The sequence below is a fragment of the Ranitomeya variabilis genome, chromosome 1, assembly GCF_051348905.1.
Source record: "Ranitomeya variabilis isolate aRanVar5 chromosome 1, aRanVar5.hap1, whole genome shotgun sequence".
NCBI classification, from domain to species: Eukaryota; Metazoa; Chordata; class Amphibia; order Anura; family Dendrobatidae; genus Ranitomeya; species Ranitomeya variabilis.
The window spans coordinates 561,603,069-561,629,447 of NC_135232.1; the positions used below are offsets into that span (position 1 = coordinate 561,603,069).

The 26,379-nt window shown below is 46.2% G+C and overlaps 1 protein-coding gene across 7 annotated transcripts in view; it reads right to left on the bottom strand.

Moving 5' to 3' along the window:
- Positions 1-4,283: 4,283 nt before the first annotated feature.
- The window catches only part of USF1 (upstream transcription factor 1), a 29,482-nt gene continuing 7,386 nt past the window's right edge, over positions 4,284-26,379 (bottom strand). The window contains exons 3-12 of one of the 7 annotated variants that reach the window (XM_077256909.1): positions 19,958-19,999; positions 6,830-6,879; positions 6,635-6,747; positions 5,821-5,922; positions 5,559-5,748; positions 5,398-5,485; positions 5,248-5,306; positions 5,076-5,170; positions 4,659-4,787; positions 4,284-4,588 (exon numbers count right to left, since the gene is read on the bottom strand). In XM_077256909.1, the coding sequence (XP_077113024.1) occupies positions 4,499-4,588; positions 4,659-4,787; positions 5,076-5,170; positions 5,248-5,306; positions 5,398-5,485; positions 5,559-5,748; positions 5,821-5,922; positions 6,635-6,747; positions 6,830-6,879; positions 19,958-19,965 (924 nt within the window). In that variant the 5' untranslated portion in view covers positions 19,966-19,999 and the 3' untranslated portion in view covers positions 4,284-4,498. Of the gene's footprint in view, positions 4,589-4,658; positions 4,788-5,075; positions 5,171-5,247; positions 5,307-5,397; positions 5,486-5,552; positions 5,749-5,820; positions 5,923-6,634; positions 6,754-6,829; positions 6,880-19,957; positions 20,000-26,379 lie in introns of all 7 variants that reach the window. The other 6 variants (XM_077256897.1, XM_077256904.1, XM_077256890.1 and 3 more) reach the window with 6 other exon arrangements.

Consider the following 26,379-nt stretch of genomic DNA (forward strand, 5'->3'; position numbering starts at 1 on the left):
GAAAATGAGAGGCGTGATGGGAAAATAAGAGAAGCGTGGTGCTATAACTAACCACAGATATTTACTATGCCCAGGCAACGCCGGGCTCTTCAGCTAGTATGTATATATATATATATATATATAAATATTAGTGATGAGCGAGTGTACTCGTTGCTCTAGCATGCTCAGGTGGTCTCCGAGTATTTGTAACTGCTCGGTGACACAGTTTTCGTTGCCTCAGCTGCATGATTTACAGCTGATAGCTTGATAACATCCCTAGCAACCAGGCAACCCCCACATGTACTCAGGCTGGCTAGCAGCCATAAATCATGCAGCTGAGTCAACATAAACTAAATCTCCAGGCAGTTACAAATACTCAAAGACCACCTGAGCATGCTAGGGAAAACCCGAGCAACGAGTACACTCGCTCACCACTAATATAAATAGCTGTAACTGTAGATGGAAGTCATCACGTGACCTGCATCCGGGGCAACATGGGATCCCCTGTGATGTGATCAGATCTCATCACGTGGGGGCATCAGAGAGGTGAGTATAGCAGGGGGCTCCCTCTGTTATCTTCTAAATGCCGTGATCGTGGCATCTAGAAGATAGCAAAGGGTTAACATCATTGGGACCTGATCTAATCCGGTCCCGATGATGTCAGCTGTCAGAGCAATGGCTCTGCACAGGAATCACAGTGCTTGCAGGATCCTGGGGGTCCTGAGTGCTGCAAGACCACCAACCGTAGAGAAACGTTTATCTACTGTTCACGGTCACGAAGCTGTTAAATACCAATCTATTAGGGTACCGTCACACATTGAAATTTTCATCGCTGCGACGGCACGATTCGTGACGTCGCAGCGTCGTATAATCATCGCTCCAGCGTCGTAGACTGCGGTCACACGGTGCAATCACGGCGCTGGAGCGATGCCGAAGTCCCCGGGTAACCAGGGTAAACATCGGGTAACTAAGCGCAGGGCCGCGCTTAGTAACCCGATGTTTACCCTGGTTACCAGCGTAAACGTAAAAAAACAAACAGTACATACTCACCCGTCGGTGTCCTTCAGGTCCCTTGCCGTCTGCTTCCTGCTCTGAGTGCGGCCGTACAGTGAGAGCAGAGCGCAGCACCGCTGTGTGTGACATCGCTGGATCGCTGTCACACACAACGATCCAGCGATGTCAGCGGGTGATCAAGCGACGAAAGAAAGTTCCAAACGATCTGCTACGACGTACGATTCTCAGCAGGGTGTCTGATCGCAGTAGCGTGTCAGACACTGCGATATCGTAACGATATCGCTAGAACGTCACGAATCGTAACGTCGTAGCGATGGAAATTTCAATGTGTGACGGTACCCTTAGTCACTGCCCATTGTTTAATCTTATCTAGATCTTTCTGAATCCTTTCTCTTGTCTTCTCTAGTGTTAGCTATCCCTCCTAGCTTTCGTCTGCAAATTTGATTAATTTACCTTCAATTCCTTTATCTAGATCATTTATAAAAATGTTGAACAACACTGGGGCCAGGACAGAGCCTTGTGGTACTCCACCTGAAACACTATTCCAATTGGGTGTGCAACTATTTATTAAGACTCTTTCAGTGCGATCACTGAGCCAGTTATGAATCCTCCTAACCGTAGCCTTGTGAATCCTATACTTGGTTATTTTCTCAATAAGGATAGTATGAGATACTTTATCAAATGCTTTGCTGAAGTCGAGATATACTATATCTACCGCATTTCCCTGATCCACCCAGTCAGTGATTCCATCATAAAAGAAAATTCAATCAATCAGTCTGGCATGACTTGTTACAAACCCATTATGGCTCTGGTTAATTACTGTATTACATACATGCTGTTTAATAATTTGTTCAAAGATATTTCCTTGTATTGAAGTAAGGATTTATATTTGCATTAAGAGATGGATTGTATTATCCGTCCCTAAATTTTGTCACCAGTTTTCCTTTTGCGGCCGCATCCAGGTAGGTTGGCTACAGCCCCATAGACCTTACAATTCTGAATATGTGCAGCTACAGTAATAGGAACATCCAGGTGTTTGTAAACGGACTTGTGGCCTTTACCATTTTTGTTTCTAATTTCCTGAGAACAGTTTCCTCAGCTTTCTGGGCTCCATGTTGTGTGGACCACAAGATGATAATAAACAGCACAGTGACTACTTTTCACCATGTAAATAGGCACTGACTAATTATAAGTCTGTAAACACCTGCAGATACTAAATACACCTTAGATTAACATATCCCAATGATCACATTATTTTCATTCTTTATCACTTTTTGCCCTGGCCATTTTAGTTTTTTTTTATGCTGAACCACAATTCACAAGTAAAGTCTGATTCTCATTTGTTGTCTTTCTGTAAATTTACATTGAAAGTTGCTTTTGTCAGTTTCAAGTTATCTTAGTGACCATTGTGAGTTTTTCGTACATTAACAGAAAGTACCAACAACCTTGTCCGTGTGTGGCCTCCCTCTCTACAGCCATAGGCGTTAATATAGCTGCATGGGATCTGACTCCATCGCAATTCCCATGCCTCAGCGAAGGAATCTGACAAGAATTAGCAGCTGCTGATGGAAATTTTTGCCTCTTAATCAGACACTTATCAGTTGTACATTACTTTCTGTGCCACCATCCCAGTTACCCTCACTAGGTCTGGTGCCAATGACGGCAACCATCATTTGCTCAGTGCAGTCTTCTCAATGGCTCAGAAAATAAACAAGCTTTTACTAGTTTAGCCCAGAGGTAGTGACCGGCTTCATCACCAATCCCCCCCAACCGTCTCTTTATGGATCCTGCGCACAGTTATGGGTAGGGAGGAGTGGACCCGTGGAAGTTCAAGTTCGTTTGGTTCGGTGACCAGAACTGTACCCAAACGTAAACCTGAACCCCATAAAAATCAATGGGGGCCCAAACTCTGGAGCTGCAAAATGTTTGTCTCTCACTCTCTTCCCCGAACTGTAAAACGGATGTCAGCACCGGACACTAGGTGTCTGGTACAAACCTTAAACTTTACAGTTCAGGTTTGCTTATCTCGTCATGGCAGAAAAGGGGTTTCCCCAAACTGTCCCCAAAAAAGCTGAAAGCTACAATTGCCCGCAATGTCGTGTGTTGAATAATTAGGATTTAAGATGCGGAGGCTCACTCCTGCAAAGTGGTGGCTTTTCTGCCCTCAGCCCCTCACTCTGTAACGTTATGGGGCAGAGTTGCTGCAGTTCCTTCCACTTCACAATATTATCACACAGGTGATGGGGGGGAAGATTCAGAAGGAATAAATGTAATGAACGGACTTGTCCCAGCGCTGGCTCATATCACAGGACCGCGCTGGTATCAGTGAGCTCTTTACTAATGTGACAAAGCGGCTTGTGGTAAAGGTAGACTACATAGAGAGACACTGGAGGTTCTACACCAGGGGTGACGGGACTGGAAAGGATTAGGCGCACAGCTTGGTGTACAAGTTGGCAGACATTTACGACTGCTCCTATAATTGTCATGTGTTACTTTCTGCAGCCCCACCATTTGCTTAATGCACAATCTTGTAGATGACCCTGAAAATAAACAATCCCTCTACGAGCGTGTACTAGCTGTACTCAGAACTGGTGGAGGTTGTCCCTGTACCCAGCAATGGGGAATTGGTATACGGATCGTGGTACATTAAAGTCCAACTGCACATGCTGATTTATGGCTCATGTTCAGTATGTTGGTTTGGGACACATGCAAAATTGGCTTTTAGGCCAGGGCCGGTTTGTGTGATCACCCCCAGGTATATAGAAATATCCTTCAGACCTGAGGTACAGTATGTTACCATCCTCCACAGGCATCTGTTTAGCCCTCTAAACACTCAGTGGCTTCTGCCAATATGGTGTCAGGATACAGTACCACGCTTTGAGGAAATGATGCCAACAGCCGCACATCATCAGGCTTCATGTCATCCTCTTCTGGACGTCTGCATGTGGGCTCGGGTGGTGGTCTAGATATTTAGTATCAGCCTCGGACGCTGTGTAACAGTACCAAACATTGAACAGTAGGCCAAGAGGCAAATAATAGGGCAGAATGGATGTGTGGACATACCCTCCACACTACACTGTGGTGGGCACTAGAGCCGAGCACCTGCAGGTTTTTTGCTGCACATGCCAGAGCCGCTCTAAAGCTCACACTGTTGAGAATCCACACAAAGTTTAGTCTTTCTCCTTCCATATGCATAATGGACAATGTGGCCCCCCCCAAACACCACAGCCCGGTGGGCAGGAGCTCTGAGCAGGCGACAACGGTCAATGACAGGCAGAAGAGGCAGCAGGGACTGTACAGCACAATTCATTCTAATAAAACAAGATAAGGGCAGGTGGCAAGTGACACCGGGCAGAGCAGAGGCAACACAAGTACAAAAATTGACAAATATACATTTCTACATCTGGTCACATGAGTCTCCTCATGATGTATTTACAGTGCATTGATGCACGGGGCTGGGAATCTTGGTCCACTGTCCATGGGCCTGGTCTCCAAGGCCGCTCCATCAGCGGGCATCATTCTTAATAATGATCTCTACCCCGTGATGACGGAGCTGAGTGCGAAGAATCAGATTCTTGTTCTTGATATCTTCCACCTGCACAAGAAGGATAAGACCCAGTCACCAGTGTCTTGTAGCCACAACTCCCTCAGGCCTAGAAACTTACCTGCTGCCTTAACATCTCATTGTCCATCTGCAGCTGCTCGAGGTTCTGCAGCTCCTCAGACAGGCGCAAGTTCCCCTGGCGCAGCTCTTGGATGTAGTCACAGGCTTTAGACAAGATGCCACCTTTGCTCTAAAGAACAGGCAAGATTTGAGAGTTGGGAATTGCCACCAGATCCTACGTGCTCCCAAACACAGCATGCCCACTCCTTCAAATGATCCATCTCTGCTAGTGCAGGCCATACTGAGCGAGATCAAACTGTGCGTCACTGGGACTGATGTGAAACCTCCCTGAGCAGAGTGGTGGGGGGATATGTTGGCACGGTATCATCATCAGCCACATTATTGGAAACAGGGTGATGTGGAGGGGAAGGTCCTGAACCCTGCCTGCCATGGAAGCATTGGGCTTGCAGCTCTGTACCTGGCCGGACTTCGTACTCTCCATAGAGCAGTCGGGGATGATCTTGGACAGCTGAACAATCCAGTTGTTGATCTTGTCCCGACGCCGGCGCTCCACTGTGAAGAGAAACAGTATTACGCTGGAGCACGTAATGTGCATAGCGTCCTCCAAGCAAACCATTACATGACGTTACCTTCATTATGCTGCGCTCTCCTCTTCTCATCACGTGTGGTGCGAGGGCCATCAGATTTCCTAGACAGGGGAGAGGACGGACGGATGGACATGTGTGACATCTTCATTTACAACTTTCAGGTTTATGACATTCACAATGACAGATACTCACGGAGAGTACGGGTGAGTCCTGGGAGCGATGGACCGCTGAGCTCCCCCCTGGAGAACGTCTTGAGGAGACATCATAACAAAGAACTGCCCTGTGAGGTGGAAGCAGAGATCAGCTTGTGTCCAAGGGTACAAATGATAGCCGTACTCAGATCTTACCCTCACCGGTGGACGCTGCCGGACCCAGCAGGGCCTCATTGTTTTGTGTTGTAACCACAGTTGTTGCAGTGGCACCTGCTCCGACTGACGTACTTGTGTCTGCCACTGCTGCTGTGGGAAAATAGGTGTAGTGGGTCTCTGTGGTGGTGTCGCTCTCCCCAGCATCCTCACTGGTGAACGCGCCTTGGATGACTGCCTGCAACGTGTGGGAGATGACGTTCCCTTCTAGGGTCACTGGCTGCATATTACACATAGGCAAAGGACTCACCTGAGTCATTGACTGAGCCGCTGGGAACCCACTGATGGCACCTGAGCCCTCCGTCTGTCCATCCAACTGACCCTCTGCCACCTGGATTACCCTGTACATGACCTGGAGATGACAAAGCCATACAACAGACTATATCCAGGGCTAAAAATCCGCTGCAGGCCCCAAAGAACCAGAGCAGGAAGGTCCCATGCTCCTCCCCATAATATAGTGCTTCCCCCTACTCTCACTATCTAGTCATGCATTATACCACTCCCCCCCCCGCTGCCTGGCCGTGTATTATACCAATCCCCACCCCATATCTAGCCGTATGTTATACCAATTCCCCCCCCCCCCCCCCATATCTGGTCGTGTATTTTACTGCCCCCTCCACTATATCTGGCTGTGTATTTTAACTCTCCCCCCGCTATATGGCGGTGTTTTATACCCCCCCAGTATCTAGCCATGTATTATACCACTCTCTCCCCCATTATCTAGCTGTGTATTATACCACTCCCCCCATATCTGGCCCAGTATTATACTACTCCCCCATATCTGGCCATGTATTGTACGACTCCCCACCCCCCCATATATGGCCGTGTATTATACCACTCCCCCCGCTATTTAGCCATGTATTATATGGCTCCCCACCCATATCTGGCCGTGTATTATACAGCTCTTCCTGCATATCTGGCTGTGTATTATAGAGCTCCCTCCCCGCTATCTGGCCATGTACTATAGAGCTTTCACCGCTATCTGGCTATGTATTATAGTGACCCCCATGTCTGGCCTTGTATGATAGTACCCTCCATATCTGGCTCTGTATTATATCACCTACCTGTGTACCTCCACTGTCGGCCCGGAATACATACTTCACCCCCGGGTCCGAGAAGGTTGCGGCTGACTGGATACTAGCAATGGCAACGCTGGTGGGGTCCTCCCCTGTGGCCACTGCACCTTGTGGAGAGAAAGAGGCCAGTAAGAATATGTGCAGATGATAACACCTCCCAAATATCCCCAAAACCCGGCTCACCTTCCTGAACGCGGACAGTGCCCTCCTCAATCTCTGATGCTTTCTGCTGCCTTCAAGAAAGGGCACAGAGAAAATTATAACAGGCCCCCATATACATACAATACAGCGATATATAAACTCCCCAACCCAATATACATACAACGATATATAAGCTTCTTATCCCCACCCATACATACAGTACAGAGATATAGATATATATAGGCTTCGCACTCATACATACAGCACAGCCATATATAGGTTTCCCACCCCCAAATACATACAGTACAGCGATATATGGGCTCCCCCGTATACATACAGTACAGCGATATATGGGCTCCCCCGTATACATACAGTACAGCGATATATGGGCTCCCCCGTATACATACAGTACAGCGATATATGGGCTCCCCCGTATACATACAGTACAGCGATATATGGGCTCCCCCGTATACATACAGTACAGCGATATATGGGCTCCCCACCCTCCCCAGGAAACCAGGAATTGGAAGGCTTTGGGAGAATGTGCATATTCCTTGTGCATTCTGGAAACCTGATGATTTTTGGGTGTAGCTGGATTGAGCTGCTTGGAGGAAATGGTCAAACCGATGGTGGTTGAACATAAATCTGTTTTGTTCAACATGGAGAAGGAGATTACCCATATGGTGAGCTGCAATGTGTGCTACATGTTTACAGACTTAGGCCGGGATCACACATGCTAGAAATACGGCCGAGTCTCGCATGTTAATACTCGGCACTGTTGCCGACTCTCGGGAGCGGAGCGTGCGGCTCCATGTATTGCTATGCGGCTCCATGTATTGCTATGCGGCTCCATGTATTGCTATGCGGCTCCATGTATTGCTATGCGGCCGCACGCTTTGCTCCTGAGTGCTGGGTATTAACATGCGAGACTCGGCCGCGTTTCTCGCATGTGTGATCCCGGCCTCAAAGTTAGGTATATGATTCAGCAGCGCTAGTAGTAGAGAGTTTTTCGATGCTGCAAATCTGGACAATAACCACAGGTTTGTCAATAGGATATATGTTAAAATATAATAAATTTGTGCAAGGGAAAAACTGGAGAATATATGGGAAAAAAATAGAATCTTTACTGCAAATAATAAGTAAAAAGTGCAACAATGTCAAAGAAAATGAATATATGATACAATTTGCACTAAGCCTGTTTAAGTAATTGATCCCAATACCGCCCATAGAGGGGACGCAGTTACTGACCTCAGCGACCGGGATTCACCATAGATCACCAGACACAACTGCCGCCTGCATCCTAACGAAGAACCAGCGGTCACCATCATCACACCGGCTCCACGAAAGGTAAACCGCAGCAAGTGAACAGGCTACTGGATACTGCGGTAGCTTTCTAATAGAAATACTGTCACCGGCAAGAGCAGCCTCTTCTTTGTGCAAATTTCGGCTTCTACATGCATGCTCCAAAACTGACTTTTAGACTGTCCTCCTAATGGCCTAAAGGGCCCTCAAAATACACAGGATTCTGGACTATTTTATTGGGACTTTTATACATTATTGCTGTGAAGCCTTCTGTTTGTTCTTGGCATATATTGATTAATCATTCATTCCTTGCAGTTATCTATTATTTTTTGCATCCCAGAAACAGGAATCTTGCCTATGTGGTACCGTATTTTTCGGACTACAAGACGCACTTTTTTCCCAAAAAAACGTTAGGGGAAAATGGGGGTGCGTCTTGTAGTCGCAATATACTTACAAATCATGCGGCAGCGGTCCCGATGCAGCCTCCCTTCCCATGCAGCCTCCCTAACCATGCTGTTGCGGCTGTGGGCAGGGGCTGTGCTGCGGGGCTGTGGCAGCGGGTCTCTGGGCTCCGACGGCATTTCCTCAAAGCCCGGAGGCCCCCCGCTCATCCGGTAATGGCATGTTGCGGTGGCCTCCGGGAACATGGGCGCCGGGAAAATGGTCGCCGGGCCGGCGCACGCTCAGATTCAAATCTAGTCAACGAGATTTCGTCTCCCGAGATCTCGGAGCGAGATCTCGGCAACAAGATCTGAATCTGAACGTGCGTCAGCCCAGCGGCCATTTTCCCGGCGCCCATGTTCTCGGAGGCCACCGCAACATGCCATTAATGGATGAGCGGGGGGCCTCCGGGCTTTGACGAAATGCCGTCGGAGCCCAGAGAGCCGCTGCCACAGCCCTGCAGCACAGCCCCTGCCCCGGAGCACAGCCACTGCCCCGGAGCACAGCCACTATTCAGGAGCACAGCCACTATTCAGGAGCACAGCCCCTGTCCTGGTCCACAGCCACTATTCCAGACCACAGCCCCTGCCCCGGAACACAGCCACTACCCCAGAGCACAGAGCCTCCACCCCTGCCCAAGCACAGAGCACCGCACCAGCCTGGGATGGGATTTCCTGGAGGTCAACGCACCAGCCTGGACCACCGAAAGACCCCTGTGACCACTTCTCCACCTGTGCCGATCCCTTCACTGGTAAGCTGAATTCGGACTGTAAGACGTACCCCCATTTGAAACATTATTCTTTTTCCTTATTTTTATTCTGAAAATTTGGGGTGCGTCTTATGGTCCGATGCATCTTATAGTCCGAAAAATACGGTAATTAATCTGTGTTCTGTTATATATTATATACTATTTTTTCTCTACAGCTGGGCTAAGTGCAATTACCGAGGTGGTTCCTTTTCTCTCTGACATGGTTTCACTTTTTACTTATTTTCAGTAAAGCTTCTATTTTTTCCCATATATTCTCCAGTTTTTCCCTTACGCAAATTTATAATATTTTAACATGTTTACAGACTTGCCAGAGGAGAAAACAAACTTTACGTGCCAGAAATGTAGCTTGTGACTCTGTTAGAGGAAAAGGTGCAAAGTCTTCAGGAGAGAATAGCTACACTGAAGCTCAAAGAAGATGAGGATTTCCTTGACAGAGCAGCAGAATCTATTCAGAATGTTCCAAGAGATGAACTACTCAGTATAGGAGAAATGGAAGCACATGACCCAAAGAAGCATGAGGATGAGGAGGCAGTCAGCACCCATACCGATGAAGAACCGCTACCAGGCTCTCACGGAGGACAACTATGAAGATGTACATCAAAAAGTGCTGTACAAACAAAACCCCAGTAAGAAGTCAGAAGCCTCAAGGGAGAAAAAGAAGCACTGTGGTGAAGAAGAAAAGGAGAGTGGTGGTCGTGGGGGATTCCGTACTCAGAGGAACAGAAGCCGCTATCTGCTGATCAGACATTACCTCACAAAAAGTGTGCTGTCTTCCAGGTGCCCAAATCATCATATCACGTTTATGATAGGAAAGTGCCCCAAAATGTACATCTTTACATAGAGATGTGAATAGTGATATATAATTCCTCCACATGTGCTCAGCAGCCCCTCCTCCACCTTACACCATGTGCTGGTATCAGGATTGAGGGGATGTACCTTTGCCTGTAGACAATAGACTTGTGACCTCATCCCTACACACCTGGGGCTGAACAGACCTCTTCTTGGCTGGACATAAAAGGGGCAACACATGTGCTTGGAGCTCTCTTTACCTGCATCCTGGAATGATCATGGATCCACAAGGTGGCTGAGTATATCTGTATCCTCTTTTCTTACTTGGCCCTGTAACCTCTTAGGCCTTAGGGTTAGTAAGCTATAGATTGGGAGGGCTGATATTGTATGTGTGATTTGAGTATTTGGGCAGTTAATTGTGGGTTTTTATATTGTGGTGATATTGTTGTGATATTACTGGATATATTACTGTGTGATACTGTTGGGATATCACTGTATACTGTAGTGATATTACTGTACTAGAGTTGTAATATCTAAAATTATATATTTTAGATATTACATTTTTATAGTCGCCAGCTTGGGTATAAATATATATGTATGTAATAGACTGCAGACTTGTGTGTGTGTGTAATAAATATCCTTTATTGTTACACTGTTTGGTCTCAGATAGTATAAGGAAAAGATAATGTTGAGGCGTATTTAGTGGATATTAATTATTAATAGTCAAGTTTGGTGATAATAGTTAATATCGGACCTCAATAGAGGTGTAAGGAGAGTTCCCTCTTTTGGTAACTATAAGTTTAGTACATTTTTAGAGGGCAACCCTTTCCTTTTACATAGGGTATCAAGACTCTTCGGTGCTAAAGACGATTACTGAAGGCTATGAATACACGTTAGAACAAATGACAAAGCAAGAAAGAAACTGGAAACTATAGGCAGAGACTCTGAAGACCTAGACCGGAAAGTGAAGGAACTGGGAGCAGGGGTCATCTCATCCATCCTCCCAGTGGATGGACATGAACCAACGAGATTGAACAGGAATCTACAGGTGAATAATTAGCTACGTCGATAGTGCTGTGAGCAATGTTTTGGGTTTCTTGACCATGGAGTGAATTACTAGTATTATGGACTTCTTGCTAAAGATGTGTTGCATCCTACGAAAGCAGGAAAACACATTTGGTAGACGTCTTGCTACAGTCATCAGGAGAGCTTTAAAATAGAGTAATATGGGATGGGAAATATATGGCCAGAAAGAAATATGCAGCTAATGAATTCTTTTGAGAACCCTGCTATTAGAAGTGGAAAGGAAGAACAAAAACAACAAACTCTGAATGAAAATGGTGGAGCAAGATAAGCAGACTACAGACTAAAATATGTCTATACAAATGCAGAGAATGGGAAACAAACAAGGAGAATTGGAGCTGCTAACACAGGATGAGAGATATGATGTAATAGACATCACTGAAACCTGGTGGGATGATACATATGACTGGAATCAGGATTAAACAAGAAAGGAGGAGGTGTTGCATTTTATGTTAGGAAATTGTACATCTCCACAGAGATCCACGCTTCAGACACTGGTAGCTCTGTAGAAACTGGGTAAGAATTCAAGGAGAGAAGAATAGAAAGGACAATATTGTAGGGGTTTACTACAGGCCACCTGGTAAGACTGAATAAATTGATGAACTCTTTTTACATTAGAGGTCTCTGTTCTTAAAAAAAAAAAAAAGTACAAAAGTGATTTGTTAAGAATCTCTCTCAGGCAAAAGTAAATTCTTATCTTCTCTTGCTGACAACTTTAACTTCCAAAAGGTAGAAAACAAGAGGATCTGCAATCTTGGACCTAATTCTTACTGCAGAAAGGCAGATTTTAATGGACTCAGAAAGAGGGTAGGAAAGGTCCAATGGCTGGATGATTTAAAGCAGAGGTCCCCAACCGCCGGTCCGCGGACCAGGACCGGGCCGTTGGGGTTTTTCAGCCGGTCCGCGGCGCCGCTGACAGCTACCGTATATACTCAAGTATAAGCCGAGATTTTCAGCCCAAATTTTTGGGCTGAAAGTGCCCCCTCGGCTTATACTGAGTCACGGTCGGCGGTGGGGTCGGCGGGTGAGGGAGAAGGGCGCTGAGGCATACTTACCTAGTCCCGGCGATCCTGGCGCTCCCCCTGCCCGTCCCACGGTCTCCAGGTGCAGCAGCTCTTCCCCTGTACAGCGGTCACGTGGGACCGCTCATTAGAGAAATGAATAGGCGGCTCCACCTCCCATAGGGGCGGAGCCGCCTATTCATTTCTCTAATCATCGGTGCCGGTGACCGCTGACAGAGGAAGAGGCTGCGGCACCGAAGACCAGCTGTCCGGGGGAAGGAGCGGGACGCCGGGAGCAGGTAAGTATTACATAGTCACCTGTCCTCGTTCCACATGCCGGGCGCTGTCTCCTTCTTCCCGGCGTCTCTCTGCACTGACTGTGCAGGTCAGAGGGCGTGATGACGCATATAGTGTGCGCGGCGCCCTCTGCCTGATCAGTCAGTGCGGAGAGACGCCGGAAAGATGGCGCCGAGGAGCTGCAAGCAAGAGAGGTGAGTATGTGTTTTATTATTTTTATTGCAGCAGCAGCACAGCTATGGGGCAATAATGGACGGTGCAGAGCACTATATGGCACAGCTATGGGGCAATAATGGTGCAGAGCACTATATGGCACAGCTATGGGGCAATAATGGTGCAGAGCACTGTATGGCACAGCTATGGGGCAATAATGGTGCAGAGCACTGTATGGCACAGCTATGGGGCAATAATGGTGCAGAGCACTGTATGGCACAGCTATGGGGCAATAATGGTGCAGAGCACTATATGGCACAGCTATGGGGCAATAATAAACGGTGCAGAGCACTGTATGGCACAGCTATGGGGCAATAATGGTGCAGAGCACCAGGGAAACAAGCATGGTGCTCCCACTCATTCTGAACCTATGGTAAGTTGAATCACAATCTCATTATAAATGTCATAATTATATGATAAGTATGCACTAAGCTCCATCCCTCCATAACCCCACCCCCATATGACCAAAGCCCCGCCCCTGCCCCACCCCCACCGGGCCATGGAAAACTGGTCTTGCTTAACGCTGGTCCCTGGTGCAAAAAAGGTTGGGGACCTCTGATTTAAAGGACCTAAATGTCCAGGATGGATGAGAGATTTTGATAAAGGAAATTCTCACTGCACAATCTATAACAATCCTGAAAAGTAGGAAGAATTGGAAGCATTTAAAGGGAACCAGTCACCCCCAAAATCGATGGTGAGGTAAGCTCACCGTTATCAGGGGCTTATCTACAGCATTCTGTAATGCTGTAGATAAGCCCCCGATGTTACCTGAAAGAGGAGAAAAAGAGGTTATAATATACTCATCTGGGCAGTCCCGCTGTGGTCCGTGGTCAAATGGGCATCTCAGGTCCGCTCCAGCGCCTCCTATGTTCATTCCATGACGTCCTCTTCTGGTCTCCGCGCCGCGGCTTCGGCGCAGGCGTACTTTGTCTGCCCTGTTGAGGGCAGAGCAAAGTACTGCAGTGCGCAGGCGCCGGGCCTCTCTGACCTTACCGGCGCCTGCGCACTGCAGTACTTTACTCTGCCCTCAACAGGGCAGACAAAGTACGCCTGCGCCGAAGCAGCGGCGTGAAGACCAGAAGAGGACGTCATGGAATGAAGATGGGAGGCGCTGTACCGGACCTGAGACGCCCATCGGAGCGGGACCGCCCCTGGGTGAGTATAATCCAACGTCTTTTTTTCCTCTTTCAGGTAACATCGGCGGCTTATCTACAGCATTACAGAATGCTGTAGATAAGCCCCTGATGACGGTGAGCATACCTCACCATCGATTTTGGGGGTGACAGGTTCGCTTTAAAGTGACCAGGGTGGATGAACACAGAACTTAGTTACTTGTTATAAAGGAAAAAAGAAATGTATATTAAATGGAAAGAGGGGAGCATATCTAAAGAAAAGTATAATGCTGACTGCAGTGAATGCAAGGCACGAGTTAGAAGAGATAAAGCAAGTTATGAAATAAGGCTTGCAAGGGAGACCAAAAGTAGCAAAAAAGATTTTGGTGGTACGTCAAAAACGAAAAGAAAAATCAAAGATTCTATAGAATCTTTACAGGGTGAAAAGGGTGAAGTTGTCAAAAATGATTTTGAGAAGGCCCAACTTTTAAATTCCTAATTTTGCAACCGTTTTCTCCAAGAAAGCAATTGTTAACGGTGTCATCGAAAGAATAAAATAATCCACACCGTCTATAAACAGAGAGCTGGTGAGGGAACACAGCTAATTTAAATGAATTTAAATCTCCTGGTCCAGATGAATTACATCTTAGTGTACTGAAAGAGTAAGCAAAGGAAATTGCAGAACCACTAGCCAGAATCTTTGAAAAATCCTGGAAAACAGAAGAAATCCTAGAAGATTGAAATGCAAATAGTATATCTCAACTTCAGCAAAACATTTGATAAAGTATCTCATACCATCCTTTTTGAAAAAAGGACCCAGTATGGGATTGACAAGGCTACGGTTAGATGGATTCATAACTGTCTCAGTGATTGTACTCAAACAGTGGTAATAAATGGTTGCACATCCAATTAGAAGAGGGTTTCAAGTGGGGTACCGCAAGGCTCTGTCCTGGCCCAAGTGTTGTTCAATTTTTTTTTTTAAATGACCTAGATAAAGGAACCGAAGGTAAATTAATCAAATTTGCAGATGATGCAAAGCTAGGAGGGATAGCTAACACTAGAGAAGACGAGAAAAAGGATTCAGAAGGATCTAGATAAGCTTGAACAAAGGACAGCGACTAATAGAATTTAACAGAGAAATGAAAGATTCTATGTCTGGGCAAAAAAAAATATGAAAATTACATCTACAGAATGTGAGGAATAGAACAAAGCAACAGCACGTGTGAAAAAGACTTGGCTATACTAATAGATCAGGGACACTACATGAGTCAATAGTGTGATGCAGCAGCAAAAATGGCAAACAGTTCTAGGATGCATTAATAGAAGCATAAAGTCTAGATCATATGAAGTAATTATCCCCTCTACTCCTCCTTGGTCAGGCCTCATCTGGAATACTGTGTTCTGTTCTGGGCACCACATTTTAAAAAACACAGAAAAACTGGAGCAAGTTCAGGGAAGAACTACCAGGTTGGTGAGCGGACTGCAAAGAATGTCCTACGAGGAACAGCTAGAGGATCTGGGATTGTTTATCTTACAAAAAAGCAAAGGAATTAAACTGAAATGGAGAAGATAAAGATTAGATATTAGAAGTACCTTTTTGACAGTCAAGGTGATCAATGAGTGGAACAGCCTTCCATGAGAGGTGGCGAGTTCTCCTTCAATGGAAGTCTTCAAACAGAAGCTGAACTGACATCTGGCTGAGATATTTAGTGATTCCTGCAATGAGCAGGGCGTTGGACATAATAAGCTGCAGAGGGAACCCGGTTTCCCGGATCGAGCCGGAAAAATCAGCTGATTGACGCCGCAGCTGCATGTATCACGGCTGTGTGACAGTGATGACACATGCATGGAGAGCCCAACAAACAGGCGCTCCATGCATGTGTTGTGACTGTCACACAGCTGCGACACATGCAGCTGCGGAGCCAAACAGCTGATCAGCAGGAGTGATCCAGGAAGCAGCGTTTCCTCTGCAACTTATTCAGCAAGTGCTATAGCTTGCCGAATAAGAGGGAACCCGAACAAATTCGCTCATCTCTAGACATAATGACCCATAAGGTCCCTTCCATCACGAACATTCTATGCTACTATACAGTACAGCGATATATGGGCCCCCCACCACCACATACAGTGGGTGCGGAAAGTATTCAGACCCCTTTTAATTTTTCACTCTGTTTCATTTCAGCCATTTGGTAAATTCAAAAAAGTTCATTTTTTCACATTAATGTACACTCTGCACCCCATCTTGACTGAACAAAAAAATAAACTGAAATGTAGACATGTTTGCAAATTTAATTAAAAAAAAGAAACACTGAAATAACATATGGTCAGAAGTATTTAAACTCTTTGCTCGGACACTTATATTTAAATTACATGTTGTCTATTTCCTTGTGATCCTCCTTGAGATGGTTCTACTCCTTCATTGGAGTCCAGCTGTGTTTAATTAATTTAACCTATAACGCTACAGTTTAATACAATGGACAAATAGTAGTCACATATTAATAAATCTAAGACTATATAGCAAGACAGAAGCAGCAAAAATTGAAAAGAACCTTTATGTGATACAATATTTAAACAACAATGTCAAATATACAATAAATAGGTGAAATTCACAGAGGATAGCTAGAGACGTAAAAAAACAAGGCAGCATAGCTGCACGGTGATAACCACACCACAACAAGTCCTATAAAGTTACATATCGGGCGAAACGCGCGTCGAGGTGCCTGGCAGCACGGCAGCAGGGGATAGCCACTCTCCATAGACCAACCATGGCTACAGGTATAGTGTGACTATATATAAATTTCAGGATATGTTATCCTTTCTGGGCTAACAATAGAGCCGGGATATTTATTTCTCCCATAGACAAATATATGTTGTACACTCCTGGTTCATTTATATTTGGCCGGATAAATCCTATACCAAGCCTTAAATGACTTGAAGCCATGGCTGTTTCTCGTCATATTTATGGAATCTCACAATGAGGCCATCTACAGTAGATTTGTAACTTTATAGGACTTGTTGTGGTGTGGTTATCACCGTGCAGCTATGCTGCTTTGGTTTTTTGTCTCTAGTTATCCTCAGTGAATTTCACCTATTTATTGGATATTTGACATTGTTGTTTAAATAATGTATCAAATAAAGTTTGTTATCTTTTCAATTTTTGCTGCTTCTGTTTTGCTATATAGTCTTAGATATATTAATATGCGACTACTATTTGTCCATTGTATTAGACTGTAGCGTTATAGGTTAAATTGCTTTTTAGGAAGCTACTATTCAATTCGGAAGAAATATTATAGGTTGTGCAGCTGTGTTTAATTAAACTGATAGGACTTGATTTAGAAAGGCACATACCTGTCTATGTAAGACCCTACAGCTCACAGTGCATGCCAGATCAAATAGGAATCAGGAGGTCAAAGGAACTGGCCAAGGAGCTCAGAGACAGAATTGTGGCAAGGCACAGATCTGGCCAAGGTTACAACATAATGAATGCAGTACTCAACATTCTTAAGAGTACAGTGGCCTTCATAATCCTTAAATGGAATTGGTTTGGGACCACCAGAAGTCTTCCTAGACCTGGCCGTCCAGCCAAACTGAGCAATCGTGGAAGAGCCTTGGTGAGAGAGGTAAAGAAGAACCCCAAGATCACTATGGCTGAGCTCCAGAGATGCAGTAGGGAGATGGGAGAAAGTTCTACAAAGTTAACTATCACTGCAGCCCTCCACCAGTCGGGCCTTTATGGCAGAATGGCCTCATGGAAGCCTCTCCTCAGTGCAAGACATGTGAAAGCCAGCATAGAGTTTGCTTAAAAAAAAAAAAAAAAAAACACATCATGAAGGATTCCCAGACTATGAGAAATATGATTCTCTGGTCTGATGAGACGAAGATAGGCCTTTTGGGTGATAATTGTAAGCGGTATGTGTGGAGAAAATCAGGCACTGCTCATCACCTGCCCAATACAATCCCAACAGTGAAACATGGTGGTGGCAGCATTATGCTATGGGGGCGTTTTCAGCTGCAGGGACAGAAAGACTGGTTGTCATTGAAGGAAACATGAATGCGGCCAAGTACAGAGATATCCTGGATGAAAAAGTCTTCCAGAGTGCTCTGGACCTCAGACTTGGCCGAAGGCTCACCTTCCAACAAGACAATGACCCTAAGCACACAGCTAAAATAACAAAGGAGTGGCTTCAGAACAACCCTGTGACCATTCTTGACTGGCCCAACCAGAGCCCTGAGCTAAACCCAATTGAGCATCTCTGGAGAGACCTGAAAATGGCTGTCCACCAACGTTCACCATCCAACCTGGCGGAACTGGAGAGGAACTGCAAGGAAGAATGGCAGAGGATCCCCAAATCCAGGTGTGAAAACTTGTTGCATCATTCCCAAGAAGACTCATGGCTGTACTAGCTCAATAGGGTGCTTCTACTCAATACTGAGCAAAGGGTCTGAATACTTATGACCAGGTGATATTTCAGTTTTTCTTTTTTAATAAATTTGCAAAAATGGCTACGTTTATGTTTCTTTCAGTGAAGATGGGGTACAGTGTGCATTAATGTGAAAAAAAAATGAACTTTTTGGAATCTACCTTATGGTTCCAATGAAACAGAGTGAAAAATTTACAGGGGTCTGAATACTTTCCGTACCCACAGTACATACAGCACAGCGATATATGAGCTCCCCACCCTCCACATACATACAGTACAGTGACATATTGGCTGTCCACATTTAGTGATGAATAGGCTCCCACTAATAATCTATATACATGCACACACCGCGGTACATATGCTCCCCACATTATTATATTGTGGTAAGGCGACTGGTCATGTGATTAATGGGCGGTATGTATCGCAGAGCTGGCTGGCCCTGTGATGAAAGCCTGGGCATGTTTTGCTCAGCAGATCTACTGCTGAGGGATTTATTTTACATTGGGAAGGTTTCCAGGTGACTTGGAGAGATAGGTGGGTCCAGTCACCTACATACCCCACCCAAGGGGTGTATCTGAACACCTAAGATGGTTGTGTGTTTAAGGAGATGCGGTGATGTTACGACCATCTGACTAGCCATGTGATAGGTACCTGGCCGTGGTTACAACCATGTAATGGAGGTGTGTTTGGCACATGTGAGCGAGTGTTTGGGAGTCTGTAATGTCCAGCCTGGACACATGGAAGTCTGTCCACACTGGCAGAGTGGTCTGTATCTTGAGAGGGAGAAGCCTTTCTGTGTCCATGGCTTCAGACAGAGCCTGAGTGCTGGACATTGCACAGCCTGTGTGCCCACAGGCCTGAGAGAGCAGAGCTCTGCTATGGACATTGATACTGTGTCGGCCTGATGTACAGACTGTTTATCTTTTTGTTGCTGACTTGATGGTTTATGAAGCAAATAAACCCACATGGACGTTGAAGAGAATGCGCCTCCTGTTTCCTCCTATGTACCTGAGTGAGTACAATCTATATCTATAAAATACACACACGGTACAGATATCTAGGCTGCCCCACACACAGCGATATTTGGGCTCCTCACCCCCCATATACATACAATACAGTGATATATTGGCTCCTCGCTTCCCAAACATAGTACAGCAATAAAAGCGTGCTCTCCCACCAATATACTCGTCACATACATGGTTTTAATATATACACACGCGCACTAGGGTGCCCTCATTCTCGCCACACCCACACACCACAGGGAGCCTATATTTTCGCAACACACAGTAGGGTGACCTTATATACATTCCTATACACATGGTAGGATGCACTCGTTCTTGCCACACAGACGGTAGGGCTCCCTTATTCTCACCATACACACGATATGACGCACTTACGCTCGCCACATACGGTAGTGCACTCTTATTTTTGCCACACACACACACACCCCGTAGGGCGCCCTTATTCTCGCCACACACATGGCAGGCCATACACACGATATGGCACTCTAATGCTCTCCAAACACGGTAGGGCGCTCTTGTGCTACATATACATACCGTAGGGCCCCTCATTCTCGCCACACACACCATAGGGCACCCTCATTCTCGCCCCCCACACACACACACGCTAGGGTGTACTTATTCGAAATGTATACTCACACATGGTATGGCGCTCTCGTTCTTCGTCCCTCACTCCCCTCCGTATACACAGCACAATTCTCACCTCCTATAAATATCACTCACCCCTTCATTTCTCAGTTCTGTACGTCATCAGATGTCTGTATCCTACAGCGGAGAAACGAAAAACCAAGAACTGCTGTGATATGCAGGAGAGGGAGGTGTGTGTGTGTGTGTGTTTGTGTCTTCTTAATTAAGCCAGATGCAAATTCAGTATGCACAGAATCATAAACGGTCGTTTGAAGTATTGCCTATTGTAGGTTAAATTGATATTTCTAAATGGATGAATGGCTAATGTTTTGCATGTTATATCAGCTCCTACAACTTATTGTCTGCTATCTTTGGAAGACCGTGATACAGGGTCACTCAACAATGTTTGCTGATATGTTTACTAGTGATGAGCGAGTATACTCGGTACTCGAGATTTCCCGAGCACTCTCGGGTGTCCGCCGAGTATTTGTAAGTACTCGGAGATTTAGTTTTCATCACCACAGCTGAATGATTTACATCTGTTAGCCAGCATAAGTACATGTGGGGTTTGTCTGGTTGCTAGGGGATCCCCACATGTAATCAAGCTGACTAACAGATGTAAATCATTCAGCTACGGCGATGAAAACTAAATCTAAGAGTACTTACAAATACTCGGAGGACACCCGAGCGTACTCGGGAAATCTCGAGTACCGAGTATACTCGGTCATCACTAATGTTTACACATTGTCCAGGCCAACCAGTTTGTTGACTTGCAAAACAGGAGGAAAAACCTATGCAAATAGATTACATAATCAAACAATGAGAGTTAACCTCATCACATCTTTCTCTTGACCTCTGGATGCTGGTTGAAGGACAGTTGTGAATTATATAAAGGAGACTTTTTCCTCTCTTAGAAGAAACTGTACAGGATGTTGGTTTAGGGGGCCACTGCCCAAGCTGGAAGAACACAGGACTGCTTCATTAATCATCACTGAAACCCCAGAGACGTTTTGAAGAATCTAGGTTGGGGCAATCAAGTTACCTGACCACATACCTCACTGCTATCTGTTAGCTTCCAAAGCTTGTCGTGTTCTGCCCACGGGAAAAGAGTGGGTATTCAGTGGTATGAGACCTGGTACGAGTGCACCCACTGACCCTGTGACTCTTCATATGGTGGCAGGGGCAAGACTACTCAGCCTGGCAGCTCGGGGGAGCTGCAGGGGACTGGTGTTCGTAGACATCGTCTAAGGGCTCCACAACCAGGGAGGCATATAGGCAGACCCAACAGACCACAGGTGAGGCATACACAGCAGGTTTCGAATGCCACTATGTCCAACCGCACAAACTCGGCTTTGGGAAGATGACCAGGGTGGATGTATAGCCACAACAGGAAATGGCAGCTACATGAGCTGTGCCAGCTTCAACAGATTGAATACCAGACCACTGACACTTGGTTGTATTTGATCAAGGAATTGGTCCATTGGGATGCCCAGAACATCGTGAAGGATGACAAAAACTCTGCCGAGATGGAGCCAGATGAATTGCCCAAGTAAGAACCCAGTGCCGGTCTGGAATCAACACAGTCCCCAGCAGCCCAAATCTATGAGTTGTTGGTTGCATTGGGACTTGTTGCCTCAAGTTGGGAAATGGCTTGTTTGCTATGGAATCTGTTTTAGGAGTTCCAGTACCCTTAGGCTACTTTCACACTAGTCCGTCGGTATGGGCCGTCGCAAACAGTCGGCCCGTCGTACCGACGGACAGTGTGCTAATTAATCAAAACGTGGGCAGCGGATGCAGTCTTATGATGCATCCGCTGCCCAGTGTGATGAGCGGGGAGGAGGGGGTGGAGTTTGGCGGTCTCAACGCACAAAAAAAGTTACATGTAACTTTTTGTGCCGACGGTCCGCCAAAACACGACGCATCCGTCGCACGACGGATGCGACGTGTGGCCATACGTCGCAATGCGTCGCTAATGTAAGTCTATGGGGAAAAAACGCATCCTGCAGACAACTTTGCAGGATGCGTTTTTTCTCCTAAACGAGTCCTCCGAGTATTTTTTAGTGCTCGGAGTTTTAGTTTTTCTTGCCGCAGCTGAATGATTTACATCTGTTAGCCAGCATAAGTACATGTGGGGATTCCCTAGCAACCAGGCAACCCCCACATGTACTTATTATGCTGGCTATCAGATGTAAATCATTCACCTGCGGAAAGAAAAACGAAATCTCCGAGCACTAAAAATACTCGGAGGACCCCCGAGCATGCTTGAGAAATCTCGAGTAACGAGTATATTTGCTCATCACTATTCAACACCAATATCTATGAACAGCTGCAAGATTTTGAGAATCTAACGCTAGTGCACCAGGTGCCCAGATCTGATTGGGCTAAATACCTGTGGACTAGTTTTGACTAGTTGGGTATGGGATGCTGCCTTGTCACTTGGGCCTCAAGACTGACTGGACTATGGAACCATTAAGGACACCCTGCTGGCCCTTTTTACCATCACCCCCGAGAGATATCGCACCAAGTTCCGGACATATTCTCACCAGGGGTCTCCTGTGTAGAATTTGGCAGGCAACTCCAGCGACACTGCAACCGCTGGCTCGACGGTAGGGTTCCGATGCTGCCCTTCGGGACGTGGTCAAGCAACTAATGGAGAAAATGACCCCAGAAATATGAAGGTGGGTAGCCGACTGGAAGCCTGACACCCCAGAGCAAGCAGCCCAATAGGCTGACGAGTTTACAGCCCACAGACCTAGTTGGAGACCCGATATGATCCCAAAAGACCCATCAATCAAAGATTCGACTGGCAACCCATCACTCAAGCAGGATGATCCCACTACCCAGCAGAATACCCACAAGGACAAAGGGTTACCAACAGTACCCATGATTTGCTAAGCCCACGGCGCGGTTATATATATGCAGGCGCCTTGGACACTTTGCCAAAGATTGTCCTCAAGGCCGGGGCCCCATGCTTGGAGCCCGTCTGCCAAAGCGATACAGCAGGGACTGAGGGACGCTATTCCTGGGATACACCAGCAGCGGAGGAAGGGATATCCCATTCATACTCTACGGTGGGTTGGCCACCCTACACCAGCTAACCTCCATCGCTACATTCAGCCGGTCAAGGTCAGTGATATCAAAGCCCAAGGACTTTGGGGCAATGGGTCCTCCATCACCCTGGTCAGACCAGATATTGTCCCACCAGAACAGATTGCAAGGAGTTTAGGTAAGCCCAACTCACGGACCCCACCCTAGAGCTTGTCCGCAGTATGGCTACTCAACCTGGGGAAGAAAATAAAAATCAGGCAGAGGTGTATAGATGGGAGAATGGACTGTTATATCGGGAAAAGCCCGCATCCTGGCCAGAAAATCCCTGGACCCATGTCTATCAGCTAATGGTGCCCCAGCAGTATCAACCCCAACCCCTGCACTTGGCCCATGGCGTCCCTGCAGCTGGGCACATGGAGGTCAGAAAGGCCCAACTGCTGCATAGTTTCTTTTGGCTAAATGTCGCTCAATAGGTGATGCGGAAATACAAAGCCTCCGGTTTGTCAATGGATGGTGGGAGTACCTTATCGTGCCCCACTTCAGTCCATGTCCTTGATAGGTAAACCATTCCAGAGGGTGGTCATCAATTTAGTGAGCACCTTAGCAGTCCCCAGCCGCAGTGCAAAGAGGTTCATCCTCGCTCTGGTCGACTTTGCCACACGCTACCCGGAGGCTGTTGCCCTGTCATCCACAGATGTGGAAAACACAAGCTCTACTGGATGTTTTTAGTCAAGTAGGGCATCCACAGGAGATATTGACCGACCAGGGGACCCAGTTCCGTAGTGAGCAGATTCAGACCCTCTGGGAGAAACATGGTGTCAGCCCCATGCGTACTATTCCGAAACTAACGAGTTGTGGGCTTCAACGGCATGCTCAAGCAGCTCATTAGCCGCTATGTAGAGTCCGATGGGGGAGTAAGACAGGGAGAAAAACCTGCAGCAGCTCCTATTCGCCAACCAGGAAGAGACATGGGATTCTACTGGGTTCTCTTCTTTTGAATAGCTGTACGGTTGAAAAGTACGATTGCCATTGGAGCTAGTAAGAGAAAGGAGGGCACTTTTCCCACAGAAGAGGTTCCCAGTCGGGAGCATGTCCAAAAGTTTAGGAAAAAAAGATGAGGTACCTCATAGCCCATATGAATTGAGAAGTAGCTTAGGAAAGGCAACAACGGTGTTACAACCACACTGCAAGACTCAAGAGAATTTACCTGTGGTCAGGTTTAGCACCAGTATGCAAAAACAAGCAGCAAGCCATGTCGGCGGGTTCGTTCACTATCACTAGGAAATGCGGGGACACTCACTACACCATGGCTTTGGATCGACCAGGTATTCGTGAACGGACCTATCATGTTAACAGGCTAAAAGCTTATGAGGAAAGGGAAGTTACCAACTTAGCAGTCTGCTGTCCCCCTTTAGATGACCCAGATCTGGACAAGATCCCAGACTTATTGGTGGGATCCAGAAGATGAATAGGGGCAACAAATGTCCCACTGGATGAGCAGCTTGGCCAATCACAGAAGCAGCAGTTAATAAAACTGGTTGGAACACAGGGCTCCCTGCTTACTAGTTGGCCTGGTCGAACACCCTTGGTCGAGCATTATGTCAACACAGGGGTAGCCACTCCATTCAGACAACCTGCCTACCAGGTGACACCTCCAATGTAGGCAATCATGAAAACTGAGGTGGATGACATGTTGAATATGGAGGGGTCCACAGTTCCTTTCCATAGCCCATGGGCAGCCAGTGTAGTGTTGGTGACAAAGAAAGTCAAGAATAGTCGCTATGTCAGCGTTATAGATGCATAGCCCATGCCTTGGGTGGATAAACTACTACACAGATTAGGGTCCCTTTCCACTTGCGAGATAAAAAACGGTCCGTAATCTGGACCGAAAAAACGGATGGAACGTATGCGATTTTCATGCGAGTGTCATGCGAGTACAATGCGATTTTTAATCGCATCATCCGTTTTTTATAATCGCATCATCCGTATGACATCCGTATTACTGTCCGATTTGTACGCACCGGTGTCCTTTGAAAAGCCGGCAATTCAGCGCAGTGTACAGTAAAATCACACTGACAGGTTAGAATAGACTAGATATATACACATAGAATAGGTATATATACATATATATATGTCAGTGAGACACCTATATATGTATATTTATATTTAATGCAGCGCAAGATAGCATAAAAGCCGCTAATTCAATTGCCGGCTTTTAATTTCTCCTTCCCAAACCCGACAGGATATGAGACATGGTTTACATACAGTAAACCATCTCATATCCCCCTTTTTTTTGCATATTCCATACTACTAATGTTAGTAGTGTGTATGTGCAAAATTTCAGCACTGTAGCTATTAAATTTAAGGGTTAACTCGCGGAAAAAATTGGCGTGGGCTCCCGCGCAATTTTCTCCGCCAGAATGGTAAAGCCAGTGACTGAGGGCAGATATTAATAGCCAGGAGAGGGTCCATGGTTATTGGCCCCCCCCCCGCTAAAAACATCTGCCCCCAGCCACCCCAGAAAAGGCACATCTGGAAGATGCGCCTATTCTGGCACTTGGCCACTCTCTTCCCACTCCCTGTAGCGGTGGGATATGGGGTAATGAAGGGTTAATGCCACCTTGCTATTGGAAGGTGACATTAAGCCAGATTAATAATGGAGAGGCGTCAATTATGTCACCTATCCATTATTAATCCAATTGTAGGAAAGGGTTAAAAAACACACACACACATGATTACAAAGTAGTTTAATGAAATAAACACAGCGGTTGTTGTAATAATTTATTGCTCTCTCAATCCATCAGGAACACCCTCGCTTGGCAACATAATAAACGCACAAGATACATACCCTCAGATGTCAGATCACGTCCCACGATGTAATCCATCTGAAGGGGTTAACTAATATTACAGGCAGGAGCCCTGCTAATGCAGCTGTGCTCCGTGCTTGTAATTCCCCTGCGAATGAATGAAATGTAGGTCATTGACCTACATTTCCTTCAGTCGCGGTGATGCGCCCCCTGGTGGATGTCCTCATATGACCTGGAGCGTGGGAAAAAGTTCCCAGGCTGCAGTTTATGAGAACATCCACCAGAGGGCGCATCACCGCGACTCAATGTAAGTACAGATCCAGCTTTCCTTTCAGCACCCGGGGATTACAGGCACCAGTGAGTGGTTTATCGCAGCTCGTGCCTGTAATATTAGTTAACCCCTTCAGATGGATTACCTCGTGGGACATGATCGGACATCAGAAGGTATGTATCTTGTGCGGTTATTATTTTGCCAAGCGAGGGTGTTCCTGATGGATTGAGAGAACAATAAATTATTACAACAACCGCTGTGTTTTTTTCATTAAACTACTTTTAAATCATGTGTGTGTGTTTTTTAACCCTTTCCTACAATTGGATTAATAATGGATAGGTGTCATAATTGACGCCTCTCCATCATTAATCTGGCTTAATGTCACCTTCCAA